Genomic DNA, 26,056 nt, shown 5'->3' with positions numbered 1-26,056 from the left:
GATTTTCCATGAAATCCTCGGAACTTTCCAACCACTTTCCCCGGAAGTTGGGGAATCCCTGGAACTTCCCATGAATCCTCGAAAATTTCCAGAAAAGTTTCCGAACAATTTTCCAGGAAGTTGGAGGTTCCTCGGAAATTTCCGGGAAGTTTCCTATCCGTTTTTCCGGAAGTTAGAGAATCCCCGTAACTTTCCATGAAATCCTCGGAACTTTGCAGGAAGTTGGGAAATCCTTGGACCTTTCCAGGAAGTTTCCGATCAATTTCCCCCGAAGTTGGGGGATCCCCGGAACTTTCCTACCAATTTCCCATGAAGTTGGGAAACCCCGGAGCTTTCCTTGAAATCATCGGTACTTTCCAGTAAGTTTCCGACCAGTTTTCCAGAAAGTTGGCGAATCCCCGGAGCTTTCCATGAAATCCTCGGGACTTTCCAGGAAGTTTCATACCAGTTTTCCCGGAAGTTGGGAAATTCCCGGAATTTCCGTGAAACCCTCGGAACTTTCCATGAAGTTTCCGACAAATTTTTCTGGAACTTATAAAATCCTCGAAACTTTCGAGTAAGTTCCCTACAAATTTTTTAGGAAGTAATGATATTACTGCAGCCAATCTAGAGCACCGCCTTAATGTATTTTCAATTAGGTCTTGCTGTTGCTTCTTGACTGGAAGGTGGTCTATGATTGAGTTTTCTAGCAGCTGTTCTCCTCTGAATGCATCATCCTTGAATGGTTCGTTAAGAGTTAATCTAATGAGTTTTGGGAGGGTATTTTTAATGTTTCAGTGGAGTATATAAATCTTCGTGCAATAAAACTCTCTCCAGTGCCGAAGTTTGGAACATGTCCTTCCATATTTCTATATTTTAGAGATGAGGAATTATATACATTATTTACATTCGATGGATATTTGTCCTCATCTTGTTTGTTGTTAACACAACGTTTCGGCTGATATACCCTCCAGCCTTCTTCAGGTGTCTTGGATAAATTTCGAACCTGTGTTCTCATTCCTAATGTATTTTCGATGTTATTGTTGTTGTTGTTGTTGTTAGTGTTCAGGTCACTGCTTGGAATCGAACTTGGAATCTTGGGGTTAGTAGCCCGCGCTCTTAACCACTATGCCATATGTCCCCCAACAATTTTCCATATGAATGCGATAGTATATATTTCTCTTGGGTGTCAAGAGACTCAGCGCTTTCAGACATTCTCGGTAAATAAAACTTTTAACTGAAGGTGTTTTACCAGTGAACATTCCTTGTAACCCTTCAATTTCTTCTATGAGACCGGATGAGTTAGAAGATTAAAATTGTAAGCAGTAATATAAACTGCTCAGAACCAGGGTTTTCCCTTAAAATAAATCTAACTACCGGTTCCCTTGTTATGAATGTTCGTAGGATGCAGCCTATGAGTTTGCTGCATTTAAAGGTTAGTTTGATAATATGGCTGATGGAAAATGCATCATTTGATATGATTACACCTAAGTCCTGTATGTCATTACTGCTCTGAATCATTATGTTACCTTGTGTCAAATATTGTGATTTGGGTGAATTCGTTTGTAATGAAGAAGCTGAAATTTTGATGTACTAATTTTCGTATTTTTTCTGATTTAGCTCCTAGCCATCGATATTCTTGTGTAATTCATTCCCTGATGTATACGACGTATTACAGGTAACTTAGAGAGAAATCCATTTGCAGTAATTGGTTGACTCCTACTGTTTAGGGAATTAAAGAACCATTCTCCGACATTTCCTGTGATACCAAGATTTCTTAAATTATGACAGATGATTCAATGATCAGTCTTGCCAAACGCATTAACAATATCAAGGTTTTAACAGTCAATGATCTTTCCCCTTAAGAGACTATTAGAGGTAGTGTTATGATGCTGTAAGAATTGTGACAGGCAACTTCGTTCAGTCCGAAACCTATACCGAGTGTCATCTAAGTTGTTTTCCTCCAGGTACGTTATTACTTTTTGTCTTCGGACAAGACATTTGATAATTTTAGACGTGTAAGACGTGAGGGAAACAGGTCTGTAATTTTTAGCTTCAGCATTGCTAACACCTTTGTACCTATATAGGTTTTATTGTAGCTTCTTTCAATAGTCTCGGGAATATGGCAGTATTTGGCGAGTTTTGAAATAGTACCTTTAATGATTTCATGAGGTGGTTTTTGCACGATTTTTAGCAATATAACTGGAATACTATTTGGTACAAATGCTGAGTTTGGGTCTAAATCATTAATAGCCGCAAGTATATCAACTTCTATGATATTAATTTTAAGTTGTGTCTCTGCACTTGAGTTGTGGGATCAAAGAATTCGCTTGGATTATGCACGGGGCTGCGATACGGACGGAGAATGCGGCCTTCCGCCTGTTGAAACGAAAGTGTCGGGGATAGAGTTTGCGATCATGCCCTTGAAGACCTCTATCCGGCGCAGGGGTGAAAATCTCCGCCAATGGTAGGTTTACATGTCCGTTGAAGATGTTGAAAGTCGGATGATATTTCCCTGCATCCTCCGTCGTTTGAGTGAAGGCAATGCCAGCCTTTGGATATGTTCCTCTTATGCAAGCTTAGACAAGCCCGTCCCCATTTGGGTGGCCAAGTGCTGAACCCGTTCCAGGTGCTGAATGTCTTTCTGTGGATATGGGTCTGAGGTATGCATGCAATGTTCGAGGATGGGTCGAACTAAAGTGATATATACAGGCCAAAAGACGTCCATTGAAAGGTTGGCAAAGGATCGGTGAATGAGGAAAAGATTCCTTCTGGCTTTGTTCGCCGCCTCGATACCCTGCCGTGGTAGTTTGAAAGTAGTATCGATCCTTATGCCGAGATCCTTTTCTTCAGTGACCATCTTAAGATGTTGATGTTTGTGGCCTATAGTCAAGGGAGAGTTTGGAGGTGAACCTATTGGCAAATGGCTGCATTTTAAGGCGTTCAAGTTCAGATTCCATTCTTCCGCCCAATTCCAAGCTCGGTTCAGCGACGATTGGAATGTGTCGTATTGATTCCTAGGTGAGACAAGTTTGACGTCGTCTGCAAATAGGAGAACTCATCCATCAAGAAAATCTGGCAGCTCGTTGATATAGAGAAGGAAAAGTATTGGCCCCAGCACCGACCCCTGGGGAACGCCGCTGCATGCATTCACCTCCGTGGAGAGATCTCCATTTATCTGCACCCAAAAAGTTCGATAGCTAAGGAAGGAAGAAATCCACAAAGTCACCAATGAATGAATCTTGAATGCCCGAAGTTTGCGCAAGAGAAGTCAGTGATTAACGGAGTCAAACGCCTTTGCCAAGTCCAAAAATACCACGCCCACCAAGTCTTTTTCATCCATGGTCTTTGTAATCCATTCTTCAAGAAGGAGAAGATTTGTTAGGCAAGATCTTCAGGGTAGAAATCCATGCTGCGAGTCGGATATTTCTTTGTACCATATACAGATAATTGTATAATGCTTTGGTTGGAAATAGCTGTGGGAATGACTTGAACATTGTGAATAAAAACAAAGTCGAGTATGTTATTTTCCCCTAATTGGACGGGTAATGATTTGTTGTATGGGAAAGTCTTTTGTTGTATCGAGAAAATGGTTCATATCCCTCCACTTTAGTTGCTTAGTTCCAGACTGGATATAATCCTCGGACCAGCTAAGATTAGTAAAATTAAAGACCCCTGTTAAAAGTATATTAGCTTGTGTGCTGGCCTCAGCTAGGGTTAGACTTATGAGCAAAAAGAAGCACCTCTGAAGTGATCTTCGTGGTTAACCGCATCAAGATGACGGTAGGTAATGCTTTTAATATAATTTCCTTTTAAAATAAATTAGTCCGAAATTGTCGAATACATTTCTTTGCAAATTAGGTAATTTCGGGGTTGGTCTGCAATCATTTATAGTTAAATGTTTCCTTTCAAAATCTTTTTTTTTTTTATATTAAACTGGACTAGTATTTCGAATGAACAATAAGTATCAAAGCATTTAACAATGAGCACTAAATATCAAAGATAAAAATAAATCATTTTGTTCCCTTGTCAAACTTTGGTCCTTAACAACCTAAATGAGAAAACCGATATGACTGAAAGGATTTTTAAAGGGCTTTTATTTTTAGGCTGAGGCCAAACAGTCGAATCCATTCAACCATGTCGTCAGTCTTTAGCAACATCAACTACAAAGAACTTGAGAGAGGTGACAGACTGAGAGAGGACAAGAACCTTCACATATTTTCAGCATTGCAAGATTTTGGAGTTATTTTTGTCAGAATAGAGCTGTCTTCAAGAATCCAAGTAATGCTATGTATTGAAGAGTAGCCGTAGATGCTGGTCATGTTGTTGTTCTTGTTGTTTGCTGCTACAGTTGTTGTTGTCACATACTTTTTATTTTGACGCTACTTTTCTTCAGAAGTTGGTCAGTCATAAATTCTCTTGGGAATTTTAAGCCCAGCTTCATCACTTTTATTTATTTATTTTTGTTCTTTGTTTTTGCTTTGAAACGAAATCTAGCTTCAAGCATCTTATACAGATAATTTTTTAGACACTATTTCGGAAACTGGTAAAATTATGTAGGGGTGCAAATTTTGATCTTGCACCACCTGAAAATTCCAAGGGGTGCAGTTGCACCCGCTGCACCCCTTGTTCCCGGGCCCTGGCATATGATATGTTTTTATTATTTTTTGCAATTTACTTAATCATTGGTATTTTATTGTTATTTTGATTTTAATATTTCTTTTATAATTAATTTTCTAGATGGTGTAATTTAATTGTTCATTTTGAATTGATAAAAGGTGTTTTTTCTAATTTTTATATATATATTATATTGTGTGAAATTTGATTTAGTATTTCTTAATTGAATTTTTTCCCTGTAAGTTAGGATTAATATTCCCCCAAATAATTATATATATATATATATATATATATATATATATATATATAAAGGAAATGAAGAAAATGCTGACGAAATAATTTAAGTAAGGGAGAGTGTATTTAATTAAGTGAAAGTTCTTTTTACCGGTTGCGCATTTGTTATGCTTATCAAAAGATATTTTTTAAAGAGAGATAGAGTTCCTTTCTGATAGATTATTTTCTCTTATCTGACTTTATGTTGGGTTTGCTGTCTCTTATATGTGAAAAAAGAGGCTCCAGAGTTGTTTAAGATTTGCTTGGTTTCGCGCCTAAAATTTCTTGTGGACAATGGTCAATACAATTTTGATTGGTCATTATAAAGGGGTCACGTGAATGTTTGAATGGAAGTTGGTGTTGGGGTAAGAAAATAGGCTCCAGAGATGTTAAAATTTGGCTAGTGTTGAAAATTCTTATTGTTCAGGCTGGTCAGTAGACGTCATGTGGATATTTTAAATAGCTTTTTAGTGCGTAGTTAAGGAGTGTATTTTCCGCTTGACTGAAATTTGAGCTGGATAAGTAAATTCGTTTAGGACAGGAAGAGCTATATGCATGTATGTGTGCGTGTGTGTGTGTGTGTATGTGTGTTTATATGTATGTTGGGGCGCGCGCGTGTATATATGTGTGCGTGTGTGGGTACAATTTTCAATATTTATAGTTCTGATGGCCTTGTGCCTGTATCGGGAAGCAACGTGTTTGTGTGAAGTCAATATTTACAGTCATTTCCAAAAAATAGTGTTGGATGTTTTGCACCCGTATCAAATTATGTGTATGTGTGGAACCATATATTTGCGTGTGTCATGGTGTTAATATCTGGGTAAAAGTGTGTGTATCAGAAAGGAACTCTATCTCTCTTAAAAAAATATCTTTTGATAAGCATAACAAATGCGCAACCGGTAAAAAGAACTTTCACCTAATTAAATACACTCTCCCTTACTTAAATTATTTTGTTAGCATTTTCTTCATTTCCTTTTTTTATATATCACAACTCGTGTTCCACATCTCCTTTTTTAAATATATATATATATATATATATATATATATATATATATATATATATATATATATAAACACGTGCGCATAAATATGTGTGTGCATATATGTGTATGTGTTTTTGTGTTTGTCCCCCCACTATCGCTTGACAATATGTGTTAGTTTGTTCACTACGAGGGGCGTTCAATAAGTAATGCCCCTGACCCACAGGCGTGCAGCTATGAACTCCTCCCCTTGCATCCTCTGATTTTCACCTCTTCCCAGCCATGAAGTTGATTTTGAAAGGAAAGCGTTTTCCAGATGATGCAGCCTTGATTTCTGAAGTCACGTCGTGGTTGGAGGACCAAGCTGGGGTCTTCTACAAAAACGGTCTCCAGAGCTGTATCAAACGATGGGAGAAATGCATAACTCTGGGTAGTTCCTATGTAGGAAAAGACTAATAACTGTGCCAAGTGTCGTTGCTCTACTGCTATGGGAAGTGGGTCAGGGGCATCACTTATTGAACGCCCCTCGTACTTAAGGTGTTAGCAGTTCAGCAGAAGAACCGATAGGACGAGTACCAAACTTCAAAAACAAAACTTAGTTCTGATGTCGATTTGTTCGACTAAAATTCTTGAACCCAACATGGCTACACTCCGATGACTGGAACAACTAAAAGATCAATGATAAGAGCCGCAAATTTACTGTTACTTCTCCATAGAGATTTTCCTTTACCCAATTTGATAAGATATTCGCATCCTGCGAGGAGCTGGTCTCGACTGCAGCAAATGTTTTTTTTCTTACCTCGTCTCAGAATAATATCTGATCTATTGCGTTTATATCGGATCGCTGTTTTTCACTGAAATGATCTACCATTAGCCTTCATATGTACATGTTTGTAGGACTAGTTATTGACCTGAAGTCACTCTCAATGTCATAATCTAGAACGACATTAAATGTTGAATACACACACAAATAAGCACACTCACAAATACACAAAACCACACACACACATACAAATACATACACATGCATAGGCGCGTACATACATACATACATATGCACAAACATACACACACAACGCTCACATATAGATATACATAACACGCGCGCGCGCGCGCGTGTATATGTTAAGTATATTTATCTGCGCTAATATCCTTGTATTACAAGTAATATTGAGTTACTCCCCCTGATACTATAACTACTTTTCCTGAGTCTTTTGGTCGGCTAAATGATTTGGTATTCTTGCAAATTACTTATGTATGCCCGTTAACATAAGTAAACAGTTTGTTTGAGGTCTCACTGCACCTTTTAGGGTATCGAAAATGTATACACGGGGTTGTTTCTTCAGAGTACGGGAAATAACTTCGTTGTACTGTATATTCGGTTGTATATTATCAATGTATATATGTTGTTTGCGTTTGTATGTTTCTTATCCAATATCCACGTGTTTACTCTAAATATAGATGTTCTTTGAATAGTCTTAGTTTATTCGTAAATTGATTAATTAAACAGAATCTATTCTGAATCTGCAATCGAGCGTCACGTCTTAATTTACGTAACTATGGCAACAACACTAAACGAAACCACTTCGCTTACTAATTATTGATTAAATTACTCGTTGAGTAGACAGACAGTATCAATGCGGCTTGTCGCCGGCTTACTCTTTTCTACCGGTGCAGTCTCAAAAACAAATATTTTTGGTTGTCATTTTTAAAAAGATTTCGAAACAGCCATGTGGCAAATGTTATTGGACTGGTTATGGATCGTATGGAATTTTATGTTGCTTTATTATATCGGAGTGCGATCTTTATTCCAGGATGTTACCAATGAACGCAAGAAACCATCAGGTTTGATGCAAAACATTTATGTTTTTCTTTTAAGTGGATCACATAATCTATGGGTGAATAAAGTCACCTTATTTAGTCACGCCTCTTTCCGTTGTGAATTCAAATCCCAGCGTGGTTGACTTTACCTAACCTTCCTGTGTCGATATCATGAGTAATAATCATATCAATAAGCTGTAGGTGTGGGAACGAAACTTGCTAAATGGGTGCAAACCCAGCTCCAAACTTTTTTACAAACAAGATCGATTTTTTTGTCAATCTTAATATCAAAACAAATACAGGTGTAATAATAATTAATTATAATTGTACATCAATCAGATCAGATAAATCCAATAATGGGAAAGTAATTCTTAAATCAGTCCAAAAACGTTTCTACGCTCGTTCGTTTTGGTGATGAAGTTTTTCAGGAGGATGTTCAAAGCGTTTTAATTGCCCCACCAAAATGTTAGCTGGTGCGCTTACATCTCTTGTTCTCGAACTTATGATCGTAGCCGAATATTTCGACTGTGGATTAGTAATATGCTAGAAACAAATTACTTTTATTTTTCTTGTATAACTTTTGATAACGCATATCTATGGTCAAAGTCGTTTTAGTCAGAGCCAACCTGTCTTATTTATTTAAAAAAAATTTCTTCTCTTCTGGTGGTAAAGCACGATATAAGGATGATCACTTTTATAGTTATGTTAAAGATTGAGCTACTAAATAAATCCTCGCGGCATACCCTATACATTTGAGCGATAAAACTATTTCATGTATTATCGTTATGTGTTTAATCTTCAAAGAAACATTATATGTCTGGTTTGAGTAGTACTAATGTTAGTCACAGTATAGTCCGAACTGTGTTGACTTGTGAAAGAATGAATGTGTGCGACCGTGTTTTTCACTAAACATTAAAGAAATAAAAATTTTATACAGAACTTGCCGCACAAATACTTTCAAGTCTCCGAGACCAAATACGATTGATTACAGGAATTCATACTACGAGTATGAAAATAAATTTTAAAAAATTTTTTAAAACCCCTTCACCCCACAAATCCTAAAAGTTCCACTCATATTCGATTTCTTTTTTTTTTTTTTTTCATTTTTAAACAGTCAGAATTTTTTGCTTAAATCTCAGCAATGGACCACCCACGGATGCATCATCATTCCATTAGATATGTTTATGTGGAGAAAATATGAAGAACATTAATATATGTAAGAGTGACAAAGAAACGAGGAAGGTATCAGGTGGTCATAAGATGTGCTAAAAATAACAGCTAAATCGCCCTTAAACAGTTTTTCTTTTTGCATAATTGTATGAATTCCCGTTGCAAAAGTTTTCTGAAAATACCAAAACATAAAAAAGCTGAGAGGTTATATGGGGTGCTTAAACCAGAATTCTGCCAAACTATCTTAATTATTAAGTCCCCACTTCTGGTAAAAGTGGTTTGTTAAAAGAAACAGTGATGTGCCAAACCAACTTACTCTCACAGTAAAAGGCGGCGAGCTGGCAGAAACGTTAGCACGCCGGGCGAAATGCGTAGCCGTATTTCGTCTGTCGTTACGTTCTGAGTTCAAATTCCGCCAAGGTCGACTTTGCCTTTCATCCTTTCGGGGTTGATAAATAAAGTACCAGTTTCCCACTGGGGTCGATGTAATCGACTTAATCCCTTTGTCTGTTCTTGTTTGTCCCCTCTATGTTTAGCCCCTTGTGTGCAGTAAAGAAATACATTTAGTTTGTCTCTGCATTTAAGGTCCAAAGTAACCAGGAATGAATTTAGCTCCCTAAATCCTAGTGTTGATAGAGCAAACTAACTCGTACTATACCATGCTCGATTTAATCAATCACACTTACCATCTATAAAAGTGGGTACAATTATTAGAAAAAAAATATTAGGTGCAGGCATGGCTTTGTGGTAAGAAGCTTGCTTCCCAACCACATGGCTCTGGGTTCAGTCCCACTGCATGGCACCTTGGGCAAGTGTTTTCTACTATAGTCTCAGGCCAACCAAGGCCTTGTGAGTGGATACGGTAGATGTGTGTATGACTGTGATTGTCCTCCTATCATCACTGGGTACATCTTAGTCAACAACAACTTGAATGGGCCATGATAGCACAAAACTTGACTTAAAAATGACTTAACAGGTCCTATCAGGTGGTGCTATTAAGTTAGACATAGCCTGGGCCAATCTTTGGCCAAAACATATCTAAGTTAGTGTGGGCATGGTTACTATCTTATCCCATGTTTAATATTGCTTTTGCTATATCTCTCACTACAGACATTTAATCAGCTTCCTGTCTTCACTTACGCAATTTACATCCAGGATGATTACCAAAACAATTCTTTTTATGGATACACAATTACAATAATTTTTTCTTTTTTTTTTGTATGTAAGCATTTAGATATGTACATAAACAGATCAAAATACAGACGGATAGGTATATAGACTATATGAACAGACACATATGGAGACACAGATCCACACATATAAAGACGCACATCCATACATATAAAACATGGTACATAGTTACATAACACACACACATACACACAAGGAGACAGAGGTGCATATGTATACAAACACATGCTCACACACACATACATAGAAAATACACGAACACGGACAGGCAAGCACATAAATATGCAGGATACATACATACATATATACATATACATACACACATATATACATACATACACATGTAAACACACACACACATACATACGTACATGCATGCATGTATAGGCACACACACACACTGACCCACACACATGCGCACAAACAAACAAAAGGGAACGCAGTGTAAGTAATGGACAGAGTCAAAACTATTGAAAAGGTTGCAACACGCAACGAAAATTTTAGGAAAATAAAAATAAGAAATAAGTGGAAATTTTACCGGTGAGTGTGTTAAATAATAAGGCACAAAAAGAAATTGACTCTCCCCAGACACAATTACAATAATATTGATAATTATTATGATAATGATTGTAAGAGTGGCAAGCTGGCAGAATTATATCACTCCAGACAAAATGTTAAATAGCATTTCTTCTAACTTTTTACTTTTTAAGGTGGCGAGATGGTTAACATTTAGTGGCATTTTGTTTGTCTTTGTTCTGAGTTCAAATCCCACCAGGTTGACTTTGTTTTTCTTCCTTTCAGCACAGTGGAAAAGTGCCCCTTGAGTACTTGGGTTAATGTAATCAACTAGCTCCCTCCCCTAAAAAAATTTCAGGCCTTTAGTAGAAAATATGATAATGAAAGTAATAAAGAGAATAATAACTATAAATGACATTATAGATATTTCTTTTTCAGTCATTTTTATAGATACTAATAAAATGAATTTGATCTACTTTTCAGCCTTGCCCCCACAACATGGAAGAGTTGCTATAGTCACTGGGGGAACCACAGGCATTGGCTACTACACCATAAAGACTCTTTGCAGCCTGGGAATGCATGTTATTATCGGTAAGTTCCTTTTAATTATCCCTATTACCAAAGCAAACAGATCATCTTTAAGGTGCAACAAGGTGGCACTGCACAAAACATCAAACCAGTTTATATGTTACAACCCTTATGAGGTAGCTTTTAAATATCTGATTAATTATATGCATATCTTAAATCTGCTACTACATAACAACAGCAACACTTTGTGATACTGAAACACTGAGTTTAAATCTAACCAATGACTAGCAAAATCAAGGACAGCAATAGAAACATTTGTAATACTGAGAAAAAGCTTTGAAAGAAGCCTATAGTTGTCCATTGAGTAGAGTTCAATGAAAAAGGATAGTTCTCCTTTGATTCTGTCTGCAGTTGGGAGTATTGTTAGTAAGATGGGAAATGATTATGACAAAACCAATAGTTATTGTTCAATCTTTCAGTTCAACTGAGATTTATTGTGCCAGAGCGGCTAACTGGCTTCCATGCTGGTGGCACATAAAAGACACCATTCAAGCGTGATCATTACCAGCGTCACCTTACTGGCACTTGTGCTGGTGGCACGCGTAAAAACATTCAGGCGAGGTCATTGCCAGTGGCACATAAAAGCACCCACTACACTCACGGAGTGGTTGGCATTAGGAAGGGCATCCAGCTGTAGAAACTCTGCCAGATCAAGATTGAAGCCTGGTGCAGCCATCTGGTTCGCCAGCCCTCAGTCAAATCGTCCAACCCATGCTAGCATGGAAAGCGGACGTTAAATGATGATGATGTATGTAAATATAGCAAAAACATAAAAAAGATCCTTGCAACACCTGGTTTTCCTGAATGGAAACCTATCCGCATACTAACTAGATTCAACATTGCTCAACTTTAGTGTTCAGAAGTTGGTGTTTTTATGATAGTGCTAAAAGGTTGATAATCTTTCCAATGGGAGATAAACCTTATTCTAGAAAGTTCATGAACCCACATATTCACCCTGTCCATAACATTAGATGTTATGTAACACTGAATGTTATATATACCATCAAGGAAGGGTCACTATAGAAGATAATAAAACAAAAAATTACAAAGAAATAGCAATTAAGTCCTCTTTTGATATGCTTTCATTCATAATCTTCCATTAAGCAACCCCAACAACTTCTATGGTGGCAACTTGTAGTATCATCTATTTTAGGGACTATTTTATTTTTTTCATCAATATTTCTAAAAAAAAAAGTATCAGATATTAATCTGAAAACTACAGCTTAAATTAGTCCCAGTACTTTTGGACCTCGCTACAAGTATTTATTACTGTTATTAATCAGCTCTCTCTTCTAATTCACTCCTTGGTCACTTGAGTAAGTGTACATGCTCTAGGTCAGGCATGGGCAACCTTTTTCAAGAAATGGGTCACATGTGATATAACTCATCATCAGGCAGGCCACACTACTGAAAAAATAAAGGTAATTTTTCATTAGGTGTATCATTCAGAAACTCCCACATGCCACAACTATTTTTCATTCTCCCCAACTATTTTCCATCCCTCTCCTACATGTCTTAGCTCTTTGAGTACTTTCTACATTGTCCTTTGTCCATAAGAACCCCATCCTGTACTGGTGTCACAACAGAATGCCAAAAATGTGCACTCCCTCAGAGTGATGGGTGTGCAAAACAATCTCTCTAGTGCTGGTGCCACAAAATGTTCCCAATATACCCTGACAAGTGGTGGCCAACTGAGCATAGAATGCACAGGATTCTGAGGTCCTACATCCAGTATACTCTGTAAAGTGGTTGGCAACAGGAAGAGCATCCAGTCATATAAACTAAGTCAAATGACATTAATGCAAGCATTACTCAATGAAAAGCAGCAACACTCAATATGAGATGAGTCGAACCATAAGAACCTTTCCAAAAACCCATTCCAGCAGGGAAGGTGAATGAGAGATGATGATGTGAATGTTGATGAGTAATCAGCTTGTCAAGTAATTAGGGCCTTGGAGGGTCAATAATGCATATTTTATTGTAGATGAAGGTTACAATGATGGAGTTGTATCAAATTAACAATGGCCACTTAATTACATATAGCTGAGCCTTGAAATTGTCTGAAATTGTCCAGTTTACATCATCATTGTTTTTTTTATGTTCACTTTTCCATGCTTACATAGGTCAGATGGAATTTGTTGAGGCAGATTTCCTACAGCTGTATGCCATTTCTGTCATCAGCCACCACCTGTTTCCAAGTAAAGTAATATTTCCCCATGGTCGAAGTCATGTTTCTACAGAAGATTGGAAATGAAGAACACCACTTGTATGACAGTGACACTCGCTTACAGCTATTACATTATATCAAAGCAAGGAAGCACAAACCCATGTACATGCCATATGCTTATGAATATGTATACATGGTGACTGAAAACTCATAGATATATATGACCATTGTTGATAGATTGTCTTATCCTTGATGTTAACAACAATGCCTATCAGCAGTGCCTATCAAGTTCGGTAACAGCTTGCACAGCACTACTTAGACTCTCACCTGCAAAGCCAAATAGTCCAGGAACAAGTAAGAGCAAGATCTATGACTTTGCAATGAGATGGATGTTATTTTGCATTTCCCTATCCTAGTGAGATGTCTGAACAAAGACCAGAGGTCTTTCACTCTCAGCTGTTGGATGGCTGTTGACTCTACTGAGCTTACTTGTCTTTTGACAGGTTTTATTTTGCACTCTGCAGGGTGTCCAATCAAACCATCTTTCTTATTAAGTAGAGATGGTAGGGTTACCAGTTTAGTCGTCAATGGTCAACTACACAACAGGTTGTATTGAGTTGCATATTATATGTAGCACAAAAATCTAACACATATACATGTATGCATATTTACACACAATGGGCTTCTTTCATTTTCCATCTACCAAATCCTCTCACATGGCTTTGTTTGGCTCTGGGTTGTAGTAGAAGACACTTGCTCAAAGTGCCATGCAGTGGGACTGAACTTGTGGGAAGCAAACCTTTTAACCATACAGCCATGCATGCACCTTTTTTTATAAGTGCTATCACAGCTAATCAGTTCAGTATGAAACACACCAATTACTTTTTAGTGGTTTTTACTTCCATTCTTTTGTGATAGAATGGAGTCTGAACTGGAGGTACAACAAGATGGTTGTAGTAAGGTTTGAATAAATGAATGCTTCTAGAAGCTTTGAAACTTTCACAGTCATTCCATGCCGAGATAATTTATTTCACAACTAATCATGTAAGTTATAGTTGACAATAAGACCATTTTCATGTAGGAAACTCTGTTGGGCTACTTTGTCCCCTGATTTTTAAATCAATTACTTATTTAAGATAAACAGAAGCCTTGCGGTTTATGTGATTTTCATTCTGACAATGTAAGTAGAGTGAAATGATGCATCAGGGAGTAGCAAACAGGAGGGCATGGTAAGTTTCTTAGCAGCTTGCCATACCTTACAGTACTTTTTGATAATTATAAATATAGGTGTTGCATAAGCATGTGGTGTTAGTATTAACCCTTTCATTGCCAAATTGAATTCCATGGTTATTCCAGTAATGATGTTAATACATATCTACCAAAAAGTAAATTTGGTATTTTCTGCAAAAAATATTACCTCAATAAACTTGACATATTTCAACAAAAAATAGTTTCAACCATGTCATTCCTCAACAGAAGATAGACTGATATATAAAACTGCTTTCCATAGTTAAGGGTTATGAAATTTTGAGCTGATGTACATGATTTCTGCTGTAAAAGGGTTAGACAGTAAAAAGTAAAGACAGATAGAGGGTATTAACCCTTTCGTTACTGTATTTATTTTGAGATGCTCTGTGTTTCTTCCAATTATTTTAAATATAAGAAAGAATTTAGTAAAATAACATCGTTATCATTGAGCTAGTGTTAGGAACATAAATTGTGACTAAAATTTGGTGGAAATTTTGAATTCAAAACTTATGAAAACAAGACACTTATACTAAAGAGCCAGAGCCGGTTTCAGCCGGGTTGGTAACGAAAGGGTTAAAGATGTGTATCTGTGTTAACTGAGGACAGAATATTGAGACACAAACTCTAATTGTCATCTTTCTATCCACCCTCATAATACCACCATTTTACTGAATTTTCAAGATCTTATTTGAAACATGAGATGGCTGAAGGAATAGAGATGTTGTCTACTTTATTGCCATAAATGTTTACTGGATGTAGAATCTTATAAAAACAATGATCAGTAAGTACATGGTTTCACACTTAGATTTTTGTTCATTGAAAGACACTGGGCAACAGTTGCTGTTAAAGTGTAATAACTGGCCACGTGAAAATATATTACCTTAAACTGTAATTAACACATTTACCTGTAACTGTAAGTTGTGTTGTATTGATTATTTGACAGCTTACAGTAAACTGCACAAGGTGAGCTAAACTTAAACCAGTCAAGATTATCTAAGTGATTTTCATGTAAACATATGTACATCAGTGTGTGTGATTGTCAACTATACAATCGTGAATGCAACATGCTAACCACTTGCTCATTGGCCTCAACATATATATACATAAACATGTGTGTATGTATGTATGTTTATGTATATATATGTTGAGGCCAATGACCAAGCGGTTAGCATGTTGCATTCACGATTGTAAGGTCATAGTTTCAATCCTAGATTGGGTGGTGCATTGTGTTCTTGAGCAAAACACTTCATCTCGTGTTGCTCTGCAGTCGCTTTGATGCCTAACATATGGATGCACCATTCACCTGTTCAGGAAGTGTTGATTCGAATTGAGGGCATGGTCACTATAAGCAAATCATTTGTGCAGGTCATTGAGTGAAAAACTGCTGATTCATTTTACTCAGACTACAAAAGACAACCGTCATAATTCATGCGTGTGAGTGTATATATATATATATATATATATATATTATCTAAGTGATTTTCATGTAAACATATGTACATCAGTGTGTGTGTGTGCCGGTGGCATGTAAAAAGCACCATCCGATCGTGGCCGTTGTCAGCCTCGCCTGGCCCCCGTGCTGGTGGCACGTAAAAAGCACCACCCGATCGTGTCCATTGCCAGCACCGCCTCAACTGGCCTCCGTGCCAGTGGCACATAAAAAGCACCATCCGATCGTGGCCGTTGCCAGCCACGCCTGGCCTCTGTGCCAGTGGCACGTAAAAAGCACTACCCGACCGTGTCCGTTGCCAGCACTGCCTCGACTGGCCTCCGTGCCAGTGGCACATAAAAAGCACCATCCGATCGTGGCCGTTGCCAGCCTTGCCTGGTCCCCGTGCCGGTGGCACGTAAAAAGCTCCATCCGTCCATGGCCGTTTGCCAGCCCCATCTGGCACCTGTGCAGATGGCACGTAAAAAGCACCCACTACACTCACGGAGTGGTTGGCGTTAGGAAGGGCATCCAGCCATAGAAACACTGCCAGATCAGACTGGGCCTGGTGCAGCCTTCAGGCTTCCCAGACCCCAGTTGAACCATCCAACCCATGCTAGCATGGAAAGCGGCCGCTAAATGATGATGATGATGATGATGATGATAGACGCAGGAGTGGCTGTGTGGTAAGTATCTTGCTAATAAATCACATGGTTCCGGGTTCAGTCCCACTGCGTGGCATCTTGGGCAAATGTCTTCTGCTATAGCCCCAGGCCGACCAATGCCTTGTGAGTGGATTTGGTAGACGGAAACTGAAAGAAACCTGTCATATATATGTATGTATATATATATATGTGTGTGTGTGTGTGTTTGTGTGTCTGTGTTTGTCCGCACCTAGCATTGCTTGACAACCGATGCTGGTGTGTTTATGTCCCCGTCACTTAGCGGTTCAGCAGAAGAGACCAATAGAATAAGCTCTGGGCTTACAAAGAATAAGTCCTGGGGTCGATTTGCTTGACTAAAGGCGGTGCTCCAGCATGGCCACAGTCAAATGACAAACAAGTAAAAGAGTTAAAAGAGAGAGAGAGAATATATATATATATATATATATATATATATATGTGTGTATATATATATATATGTATATATATATATGAGGGGTGCTGAACAGTTTCTGGTTCTGGGTAAAAGAAAATACAAGAGGGTCAGTTAATTATAATTTCATTCAACTTATTCCTCTGCAAAAGTACTCGGAAGGTTGGTCCTCCAGCCAGGCCTTTCTAAATACCCTTAAAGTCAGGAACTTTTCAGCAGTCCCTTGTATGTATAATATATACATATATATATATATATATATATATATATATATAATATATATATATATATATATATGTGTGTATATATATATATGTATATATATATATGAGGGGTGCTGAACAGTTTCTGGTTCTGGGTAAAAGAAAATACAAGAGGGTCAGTTAATTATAATTTCATTCAACTTATTCCTCTGCAAAAGTACTCGGAAGGTTGGTCCTCCAGCCAGGCCTTTCTAAATACCCTTAAAGTCAGGAACTTTTCAGCAGTCCCTTGTATGTATAATATATACATATATATATATATATATTATATATATATATATATATATCATCATCATCATTTAGCATCCGCTTTCCATGCTAGCATGGGTTGGACATATATATATATAAATTAGAAAAAAACCACCTTTTATCAATTCAATAATGAAAAATTAAATTATACCATCTAGAAAATTGCATATTATAGAAAGATTAATACATGGACTGTCAGTGATTTTTTTTTCCTCCTTCTTCCTTTTCCTTGGAACTTTCCTATGTTACCTGTTTCCAAAGAAGAGCTATGCTCTAAACATAAAACAGCCACTCTTTTCCTTCTCCGAGTGTCTTATTACTACTTTTAATACTTTACATATGTTACGTTCTCATGTTGTTTTTTCTTGTCTTTTCTCCATTTTTTTGGGGTGGGGGGGTTAATCATATATACATATATATATATATATATATATATATATATATCAAAATAAAAACATGATGCCAAGGATTCAGCGGTACATATGTTTCGGGCCTTTATTAGACGGATTTATAACAATGCATAATGTGTGTCTATGGCCTTCTTCAGCCGCGCACAATTACTACTTCAAGGACATGTATTATATCAAAAATTCTATGTTGGGGATGCAAATCCTCTCAGTCGCGTACGACATAATGCGGTACCAGCACAAAAATGAAGCATCCATCCCGTCTTTCTCTCAATTTAGAATGAGGAAGTTTGGATGTTGAGGTAATATAAATAAATAAATATATAAATACACACAGACGTGAAGGAACCTGGTAATAAGAGTAAATAGGGATAAAGATAGAGGGGCGAGAATTAAGGACGAAAGATAAAAGAATAGAAATATAGAAATATAAAATATAAAAATATAAAGAAATATAAAAATAGTATAAATGAATATAACGATATAAAAAAAATATAAAAAAGTATCAAAAATATAAAAGGATATAAGAATATAAAAATATAAAAGAATATAAGGATAAGGGATATAAAGTGGTTACGAACTAACATGGTGGTCAGGAAGATGACATATTCTGGTTGTAGAAGCCTAAGCAGTGGGTGTCATAAATCAACTGGGACGTCTGGGGACCCAGTATATTGTAGATTAGGGTTGTCTGGTTTGTGGTTAAACCGCTTATCTATTTCCTCATAAATTGTCTAGTGGTCAACATGTACATGCATACACGTATGGATACATATACACATATACGCACGCATACACAACGGCATGCATACAAGCATACATATGTACTCTCATGTAAAAATATACAGATACATACGGGAAAAGGCACATGTAGTTGGGTACACGAACTGGCGCGCATATGTACGTATATACATACACGCACATGCGCACATACAGGCACACTCGCACTTACACTCATTCACAAAACGAAGTGAATCTCTATGCATATGGGCAAAATATGCATACACCCACACACATGGGGGAGTAGATCCCTATGCATATACACAAAAATATGCATATGCACAGACACAGGTATAACAAGTAGATCCATTCTCGCACACAGGCAAGATACGGAATTATAGTGGGTACAAAAGGTAGACATGAAAGTAAGAAACCTGAGGGTAAGAAAGTATAACAGAATATATATATATATGCATATATATATATACACACACATATATATATATATATACATATACACATACACACACACGCATATATATGTGTACATACATACACACACACACATATATATATATATACATACATGCATATATACATACACATGGACCCACACACACACACATCCACACGCACACACATATATCTGTGTGTCTATATATGCGTATACACATACATATACATACACAGACACACACACATATATATATAGATATATATAAAATATATAAAAAAATATTAAAAAATATAAAAGAAGGCATACACATATAAACACACATACATATTCATACGCACACACATATACATATACATACAGATACATAGATAAGCATATAAGGAAAAAGAACTAAAAATAGACATACATAGAGATAAAAAGTGATAAAATAGGAGTAAAAATAGAAGTAAAAGTAAGGATAAAATTAAAAATTAGAAATAAAAAATAAAATAAAATAAAACATAAAGGTAATCGAGTAAAGATTAACATGAAATGAAGGTAAAAATAAAAGGTGGTTGCAAAGGTAAAGTTACAGGTGTGTGTTAAAGGTGACCACCTAGGGGCGGGGAGGGGAACTGAGGCAGGGAGGAGGGGAAAATTACGGAGTAGTCATAAGTGAAAGGGTGGGAAGCGGGGTTCGGGGGTGTGCGCTCAACATCAAAGCTAGAAATGGAAAGAGGTATAGATATAGGGAAAAAAAAATATATATAGGAAAAAGATAGATGTAGGAAAAGAAATATATAGGAAAAAAAATATATGGGAGACAAAATATATATATATAGGAAAAAAAATATATATATATAGGAAAAAAATGGGATGTGCTGGAGCTGACAAGTTGTACTTGGATGGGAGGATATTGCATGGGGGAGTTGGTATAATAGCCTAAGCTTTGTAGTATTTAAAAGTATTGGTTAGTTTGTGTATACAAGAGGGCTTGAATTCAGATCTTTTATTAATTAGATTGTGTTTCTCCTTGAATTTCAAGATATTCAGGAGTTCCACACAACATAGCTGGCATCCTGTTCTATTATTTAAATAAGGTGCAGCTGATCCGATGATGGACCATCTGAGTTTGAAACCTATGCTATTGTCTTTTAATTCCCAAATTTTTTTAGATAGGGAGGTGCTGCTAGCCTTGTGTCTATGCTTGAACGAGGACCGGTGGTTGTAGTATCTTGATTTCCAGGAGGTCGAGCAACCTATGTAGGTGAGTGTGTTAAACTGGGTACTCACCTCACATGAATAGATTACGTTTTTAGCCCGACATTCCCCATGAAACGGACATTCGGATGCACTTATGCAGTTGCAGGGCACTGCGTTTCCCGGTCGTGTGCTATTAGTCCCAGGGGGAGGTGTTGCATTAAGTGTAGGAGCACTGTTATCCTCCTGGTTGTTGATGGGTGTGGTGTTGCCTCTGTTGTGTTGACGGGTGTTATTACTAGCGGTTTGGGTATTATGGTTGCCAGCCCAATTATATTGACTACTGCCTGGATGAATGGGGTTTGATTGGTCATTATAGCCTGCTCCTAATCTAGCTGTTCTAATGTTAATATTGTTATGCTTAGCTATGAGGCAGCTCATGTTGGGCAGGGTAGAGTAGGAGATCCTAATGGTTTTGTTAGAGAAGATACTTCTATACTTATGGGTGGGTGGGAAGTTGTTGGAAATAATAGAGAATATTTTCTTACATAATTTACCCATAACTGCTATGTTGTACCATATATAGTTACGTAATCTACTGTTTCTGCCTCTATTTCCCCTAATATGATCGGTGTTACTCTTGTCGGAAGGGTTTTCATTGTGTACCATTCTATTGGTTCGCCTTCTTTCTATACGTTGCTTAGTTCTGTTAGAAGTTAAATTAGAATTAGCGTTAGCTTGGGCTGAATACAGAGTTCGCTTATATGTGGGAGTTTTACAGCTGACGGACGTTCCTGGGGGGTCTACATAGGATATTCTCTGGGTATACCCAGCACTAAAGAGAGCCTGGTTGTAGTGGTGTGCATAATTATTGAATATATCTCTGTTGGAGGATAGCTTAGTGAGTCTGTCTGAGATGGCTTGAACCGTGGTATTAATTATACAGGGTGGTTGGTTGGAAGAGGTGTGGATGTATCTAGTAGTGAAGGTGCTTGTTCAAGTCTAACGTAACATCTAAGAAGTTTACTATTTTCGTGTTAGTCATAAATTCTAGTTTTAGATTGAAGGATTTGATTGAAGGATTTCAAATCCTTCAATCTAAAACTAGAATTTATGACTAACACGAAAATAGTAAACTTCTTAGATGTTACGTTAGACTTGAACCACCACCACCATCATCACCACCGCCACCATCACCACCACCACCACCACCATCATCATCACCACCACCATCATCACCACCATCACCACCACCACCATCACCACCACCACCATCACCACCACCATCATCACCACCACCACCATCATCACCACCACCACCATCATCACCACCACCACCATCATCACCACTACCACCACTACCACAACCACCACATCCATTATCACTACAACCACCGCTACCACCATTACAGCAACAACAACATCTATTTCTCTGTTTGCATGGGTCAAACAAAACTTGTTGATACAAATTTTCTACATCATGATGCTCTTCCTGTTAACAAGCCTCACCTGTTCCCAAGCAAAGGAATATTTCTCCTCATTCTTCAAACATGAGTAGTTCAATAAATAAACACATTTTCACAGAATATTGCAAACAAATGACACAGTTTTTGTATGAACAGTAGCATTATTTACCAGTAGTATGCAAATGTCAAAAGCAAAACAAAGAAACATATCAGGAGTGGCTGTGTGGTAAGTAGCTTGCTAACCAACAACATGGTTCCGGGTTCAGTCCCTCTGCGTGGCATCTTGGGCAAGTGTCTTCTGCTATAGCCCCGGGCCAACCAATGCCTTGTGAGTGGATTTGGTAGACGGAAACTGAAAGAAGCCCGTCGTATATATGTATATATATATATATGTGTGTGTGCATGTATGTTTGTGTGTCTGTGTTTGTCCCCCTAACATTGCTTGACAACCGATGCTGGTGTGTTTACTTCCTCGTTACTTAGCGGTTCGGCAGAAGAGACCAATAGAATAAGTAGCGGGCTTATAAGAATAAGTCCCGGGGTCGATTTGCTCGACTGAAGGCGGTGCTCCAGCATGGCCGCAGTCAAATGACTGAAACAAGTAAAAGAGAGTATATCTGTAATTGTGTGTGTGTGTGTGTGTGCGTGTGAGTGAATGTATACACACACACACACTCACAACAAACACATCAGCCTTCTTACTTTTTACATCTACCAAATTCACTCACAGGCACAGGAGTGACTGTGTGGTAATTAGCTTGCTTACCAACCACATGGTTCCGGGTTCAGTCCCACTGCATGGTACCTTGGTGGGGTGGGGGCAAGTGTCTTCTACTATAGCCCTATAGCCTCAGGCCAACCAAAGCCTTATGAGTGAATTTGGTAGATGGAAACTGAAAAATGCCCGCTGTATACATATGTGTGTGTGTGTGTGTGTGTTTGTGTTTGTCCCCACATCACTTGACAACCGATGCTGGTGTGTTTACGTCCCCGTAACTTAGCAGTTCAGCAAAAGAGGCTGATAGAAAAAGTACTAGGCTTACAAAGAATAAGTCCTGGGGTCAACTTTCTTGACCAAAGGCACTGTTCCAGCATGGCCACAGTCAAATGACTGAAACAAGTAACAGAATAAAAGAATACCTTTGTTCAGTTCAAGGCTACAGTAGAAGACACGTGCCCAAGGTTTCACACAGTATGAACCTGAAACTGTGTTACGAAGCCAGCCTCTTAACCACATATGTATATATATATATGTATATATGTATATGTATATATATATATATATATATATATATATATAGACGATGATGATATATATATATGTGTATATATATATATATATATATATATATATATATATATATACATATATATATATCATCATCGTCGTTATATATATATACATATATATATATATATAAATGTATATACACATATGCATACATGCACACACGTGCACACATATACATAAAGATAGATAGACAGACAGACAGACAGACATTTCATGAAGAGACACACGTGAATACATACACACAATCACTTGAGAAGATTATACAATAATAAATATAAGTATGTTAGGAATTAGAATTAAAACTAAATGTTTGGCAGGTGCATGAGGATTTAGGCAGTAAAAAGGGAATGGCAGGATTAACTCAGTTAAGTAGAGGAAGAAAAGTGAAAGTGCTGGTGGGAGCTGGAAATTAAGACAGCATCAGTGTCGGGGATGTTGAGCTATTTACAAAATATGTCTGTCTAAGAGAGTATAGTGCAATAGTTATTTATTTGTATATGTAAAATGTCTAAAGGTTTTAGATGGTGTTAGTAAGAGGATATTATTCTTTGAGAGGAATTGGTGGATGTGTTCTTAGACTTTAATCATTTCAGTTCAGTTTTTGTATGCTAGTATGGATTAGATGAAAGTGCATTGTTTTACAGTTGGATGCTCTTCTTGTCGCTAATAATAATAATAATAATAATAATAATAATGGATGGAAATGGAAGCACTCCGTCGGTTCCGACGACGAGGGTTCCGGTTGATCCGATCAACGGAACAGCCTGCTCGTGGAATTAACGTGCAAGTGGCTGAGCACTCCACAGACACGTGTACCCTTAACGTAGTTCTCGGGGATATTCAGCGTGACACAGAGAGTGACAAGGCTGGCCCCTTGAAATACAGGTACAACAGAAACAGGAAGTAAGAGTGAGAGAAAGTTGTGGTGAAAGAGTACAGCAGGGATCACCACCACCCCCTGCCGGAGCCTTGTGGAGCTTTTAGGTGTTTTCGCTCAATAAACACTCACAACGTCCGGTCTGGGAATCGAAACCGCGAGTCCGCTGCCCTAACCACTGGGCCATTGCACCTCCACTAATAATAATAATAATAATAATAATAATTATCATGAAATCATTGTATAGAGTGCTCAGGTGCACCTAACTTGTCAAAAGTACGTATAAAGCATATGCAGTAATGTACAAGTGCTTGGAAAGTGAACAGTGTATGAGTCAGATACATGCTTGCGTGTGTATGGAGGGGAGAAAATCAGGTGTAGTGTTGGCGAATCTCAGGAAGCATGGAAGTTTTGAAGGATGCAGTGCTCCGACAACTAACAACTGATGCCAGCAGTTTGTTCCGTACTTCAGCAACTCTTAGTGTGAAAAAAATGTTTCCGAAAGTCATGGGAGCTGTGCTGTTTTCTGACTTTGTAATCATGTCCATGGGTGTTAGACAGATGGAGTTTGAAAAGGTGCTCAGAGTTATTGTTAGTAAGATGGTTTGCTTACTTGTTTTTCATCTAAATGATTTTTTTATTCCAAAGCTCTTCAGCACTTTTTCACGAGAGTACAGAATGTAAACATTCACACTGACATGCACTAGCATACATGCATGCTGGATGAAAGCACCCAGTACACTCTGTGAAGTGGTTGGCTTTAGGAAGGGCATCCAGCCATAGAAACCATGCCAAAACAGACATGGAGCCTGGCCAGCTTATGTCAGACCATGCAACCCATCCCAGCATCATGATGATGTATGTATCTTATTTTTCAGTGTTATTTCTAGATTTCTTGCCAATAGAGAAAGAGCCAATTTCTAACCTAGATTCAAGGCTTCTTCATTGGAATTTTAAACAACACCAACAAGACATTTGTGTATGTTTGTGTGTATGTGTGCAATATTTGGAGTCAGTGCAAGCACAGGCAAGGTCAGTTTGGGCAAGGTTTTTACAGCTGGATGCCCTTCCAAACACCAACCACTTTACAGTGTGGTGTGGGTGCTTTTAAATGGCATCTGCACTAACAGAGTTACCAAGTACTTGCAAGACAAAAACTTTTAGGAGGGGAGGAGGCATTGGAGGAGGTGATGATGAAAATGTTATAGTGAAACAGATACAGGTGTCTTGCTGTAGAGAAAGTACATGGTTACCCAGCCAGAGAGAGAAAGATCAGGAATGAAGACAGAAACAGGTGTGCTACTGCAAATATAATACATGGCTACCCAACCTGAGGGAATTGCAGGAGAAAGAAAGAGAGAGAGTGAGTGAATGCAGGATGGAGATGGTGGCTAAATGCCGAGCATACTCACAAGGAACAGGGATCAGAGTATAAATGAGATGGTTGAGTAAAAGAAGAGAGAGATATAGATAGTAACAAGTGCCAGGACATACCCTTGAGGTTCAGATGCCATAATATAAGTGACAAGTTATTGCAAAGGAAGTGCGAGTAAGCTGTGAAAGACCTGAGTATATATGGAGGTGGAGGGGGTACTGGATACCAATGATACAGAGGTGTGAGGACAGGATTGGGGAGTGAGAGGTAGGCATAGTGAACGAAGGGGGAAATGTGAGGAAGAGAAGAGATGTAGACTGGTTTGTTGGGGTAAGGTGAGGGAGAAGTTTTCTTGTTACATGTGGGTGGAACACCCTGGTTGTGGGCTGGCAGATGGCAATAATAGAATGAGACATGGCATGTGGGTAGAACATACAGGTCAGAGGCAAGCGGAGAACAATGATACAGTGGCACCAGGCCAAGAGGACAAGATTGGGGAGTGGTAGGTAATCATAGTACATGAAGTGGAAATATGAGAAAGAGAAGAGATGTAGAGACATAGTTTGGTTCACTGTGGTAGAATGTGTGAGAAGTTTTGTTGTTAAGTGTAGGTATTAAGGGCTTCTAGAACTCAGTTTCACTGATGTGGGCTGATCTTTTCAAGAACTTCATATCGCCAGACATCTTGGTCCATGGTC

General features: G+C 38.0%; 1 protein-coding gene across 1 annotated transcript in view; it reads left to right on the top strand.

Moving 5' to 3' along the window:
* Nucleotides 1-7,059: 7,059 nt before the first annotated feature.
* The window catches only part of LOC115214136, a 45,557-nt gene continuing 26,560 nt past the window's right edge, over nucleotides 7,060-26,056 (top strand). The window contains exons 1-2 of the mRNA XM_036504977.1: nucleotides 7,060-7,694; nucleotides 11,031-11,138. Of these exons, the coding sequence (XP_036360870.1) occupies nucleotides 7,580-7,694; nucleotides 11,031-11,138 (223 nt within the window). The 5' untranslated portion in view covers nucleotides 7,060-7,579. The remainder of the gene's footprint in view (nucleotides 7,695-11,030; nucleotides 11,139-26,056) is intronic.

Source organism: Octopus sinensis, linkage group LG7, assembly GCF_006345805.1.
Source record: "Octopus sinensis linkage group LG7, ASM634580v1, whole genome shotgun sequence".
Taxonomy (NCBI): Eukaryota; Metazoa; Mollusca; class Cephalopoda; order Octopoda; family Octopodidae; genus Octopus; species Octopus sinensis.
Note: the sequence above shows the minus strand (reverse complement) of the source record. Positions and strands in the feature narration are given on the sequence as shown.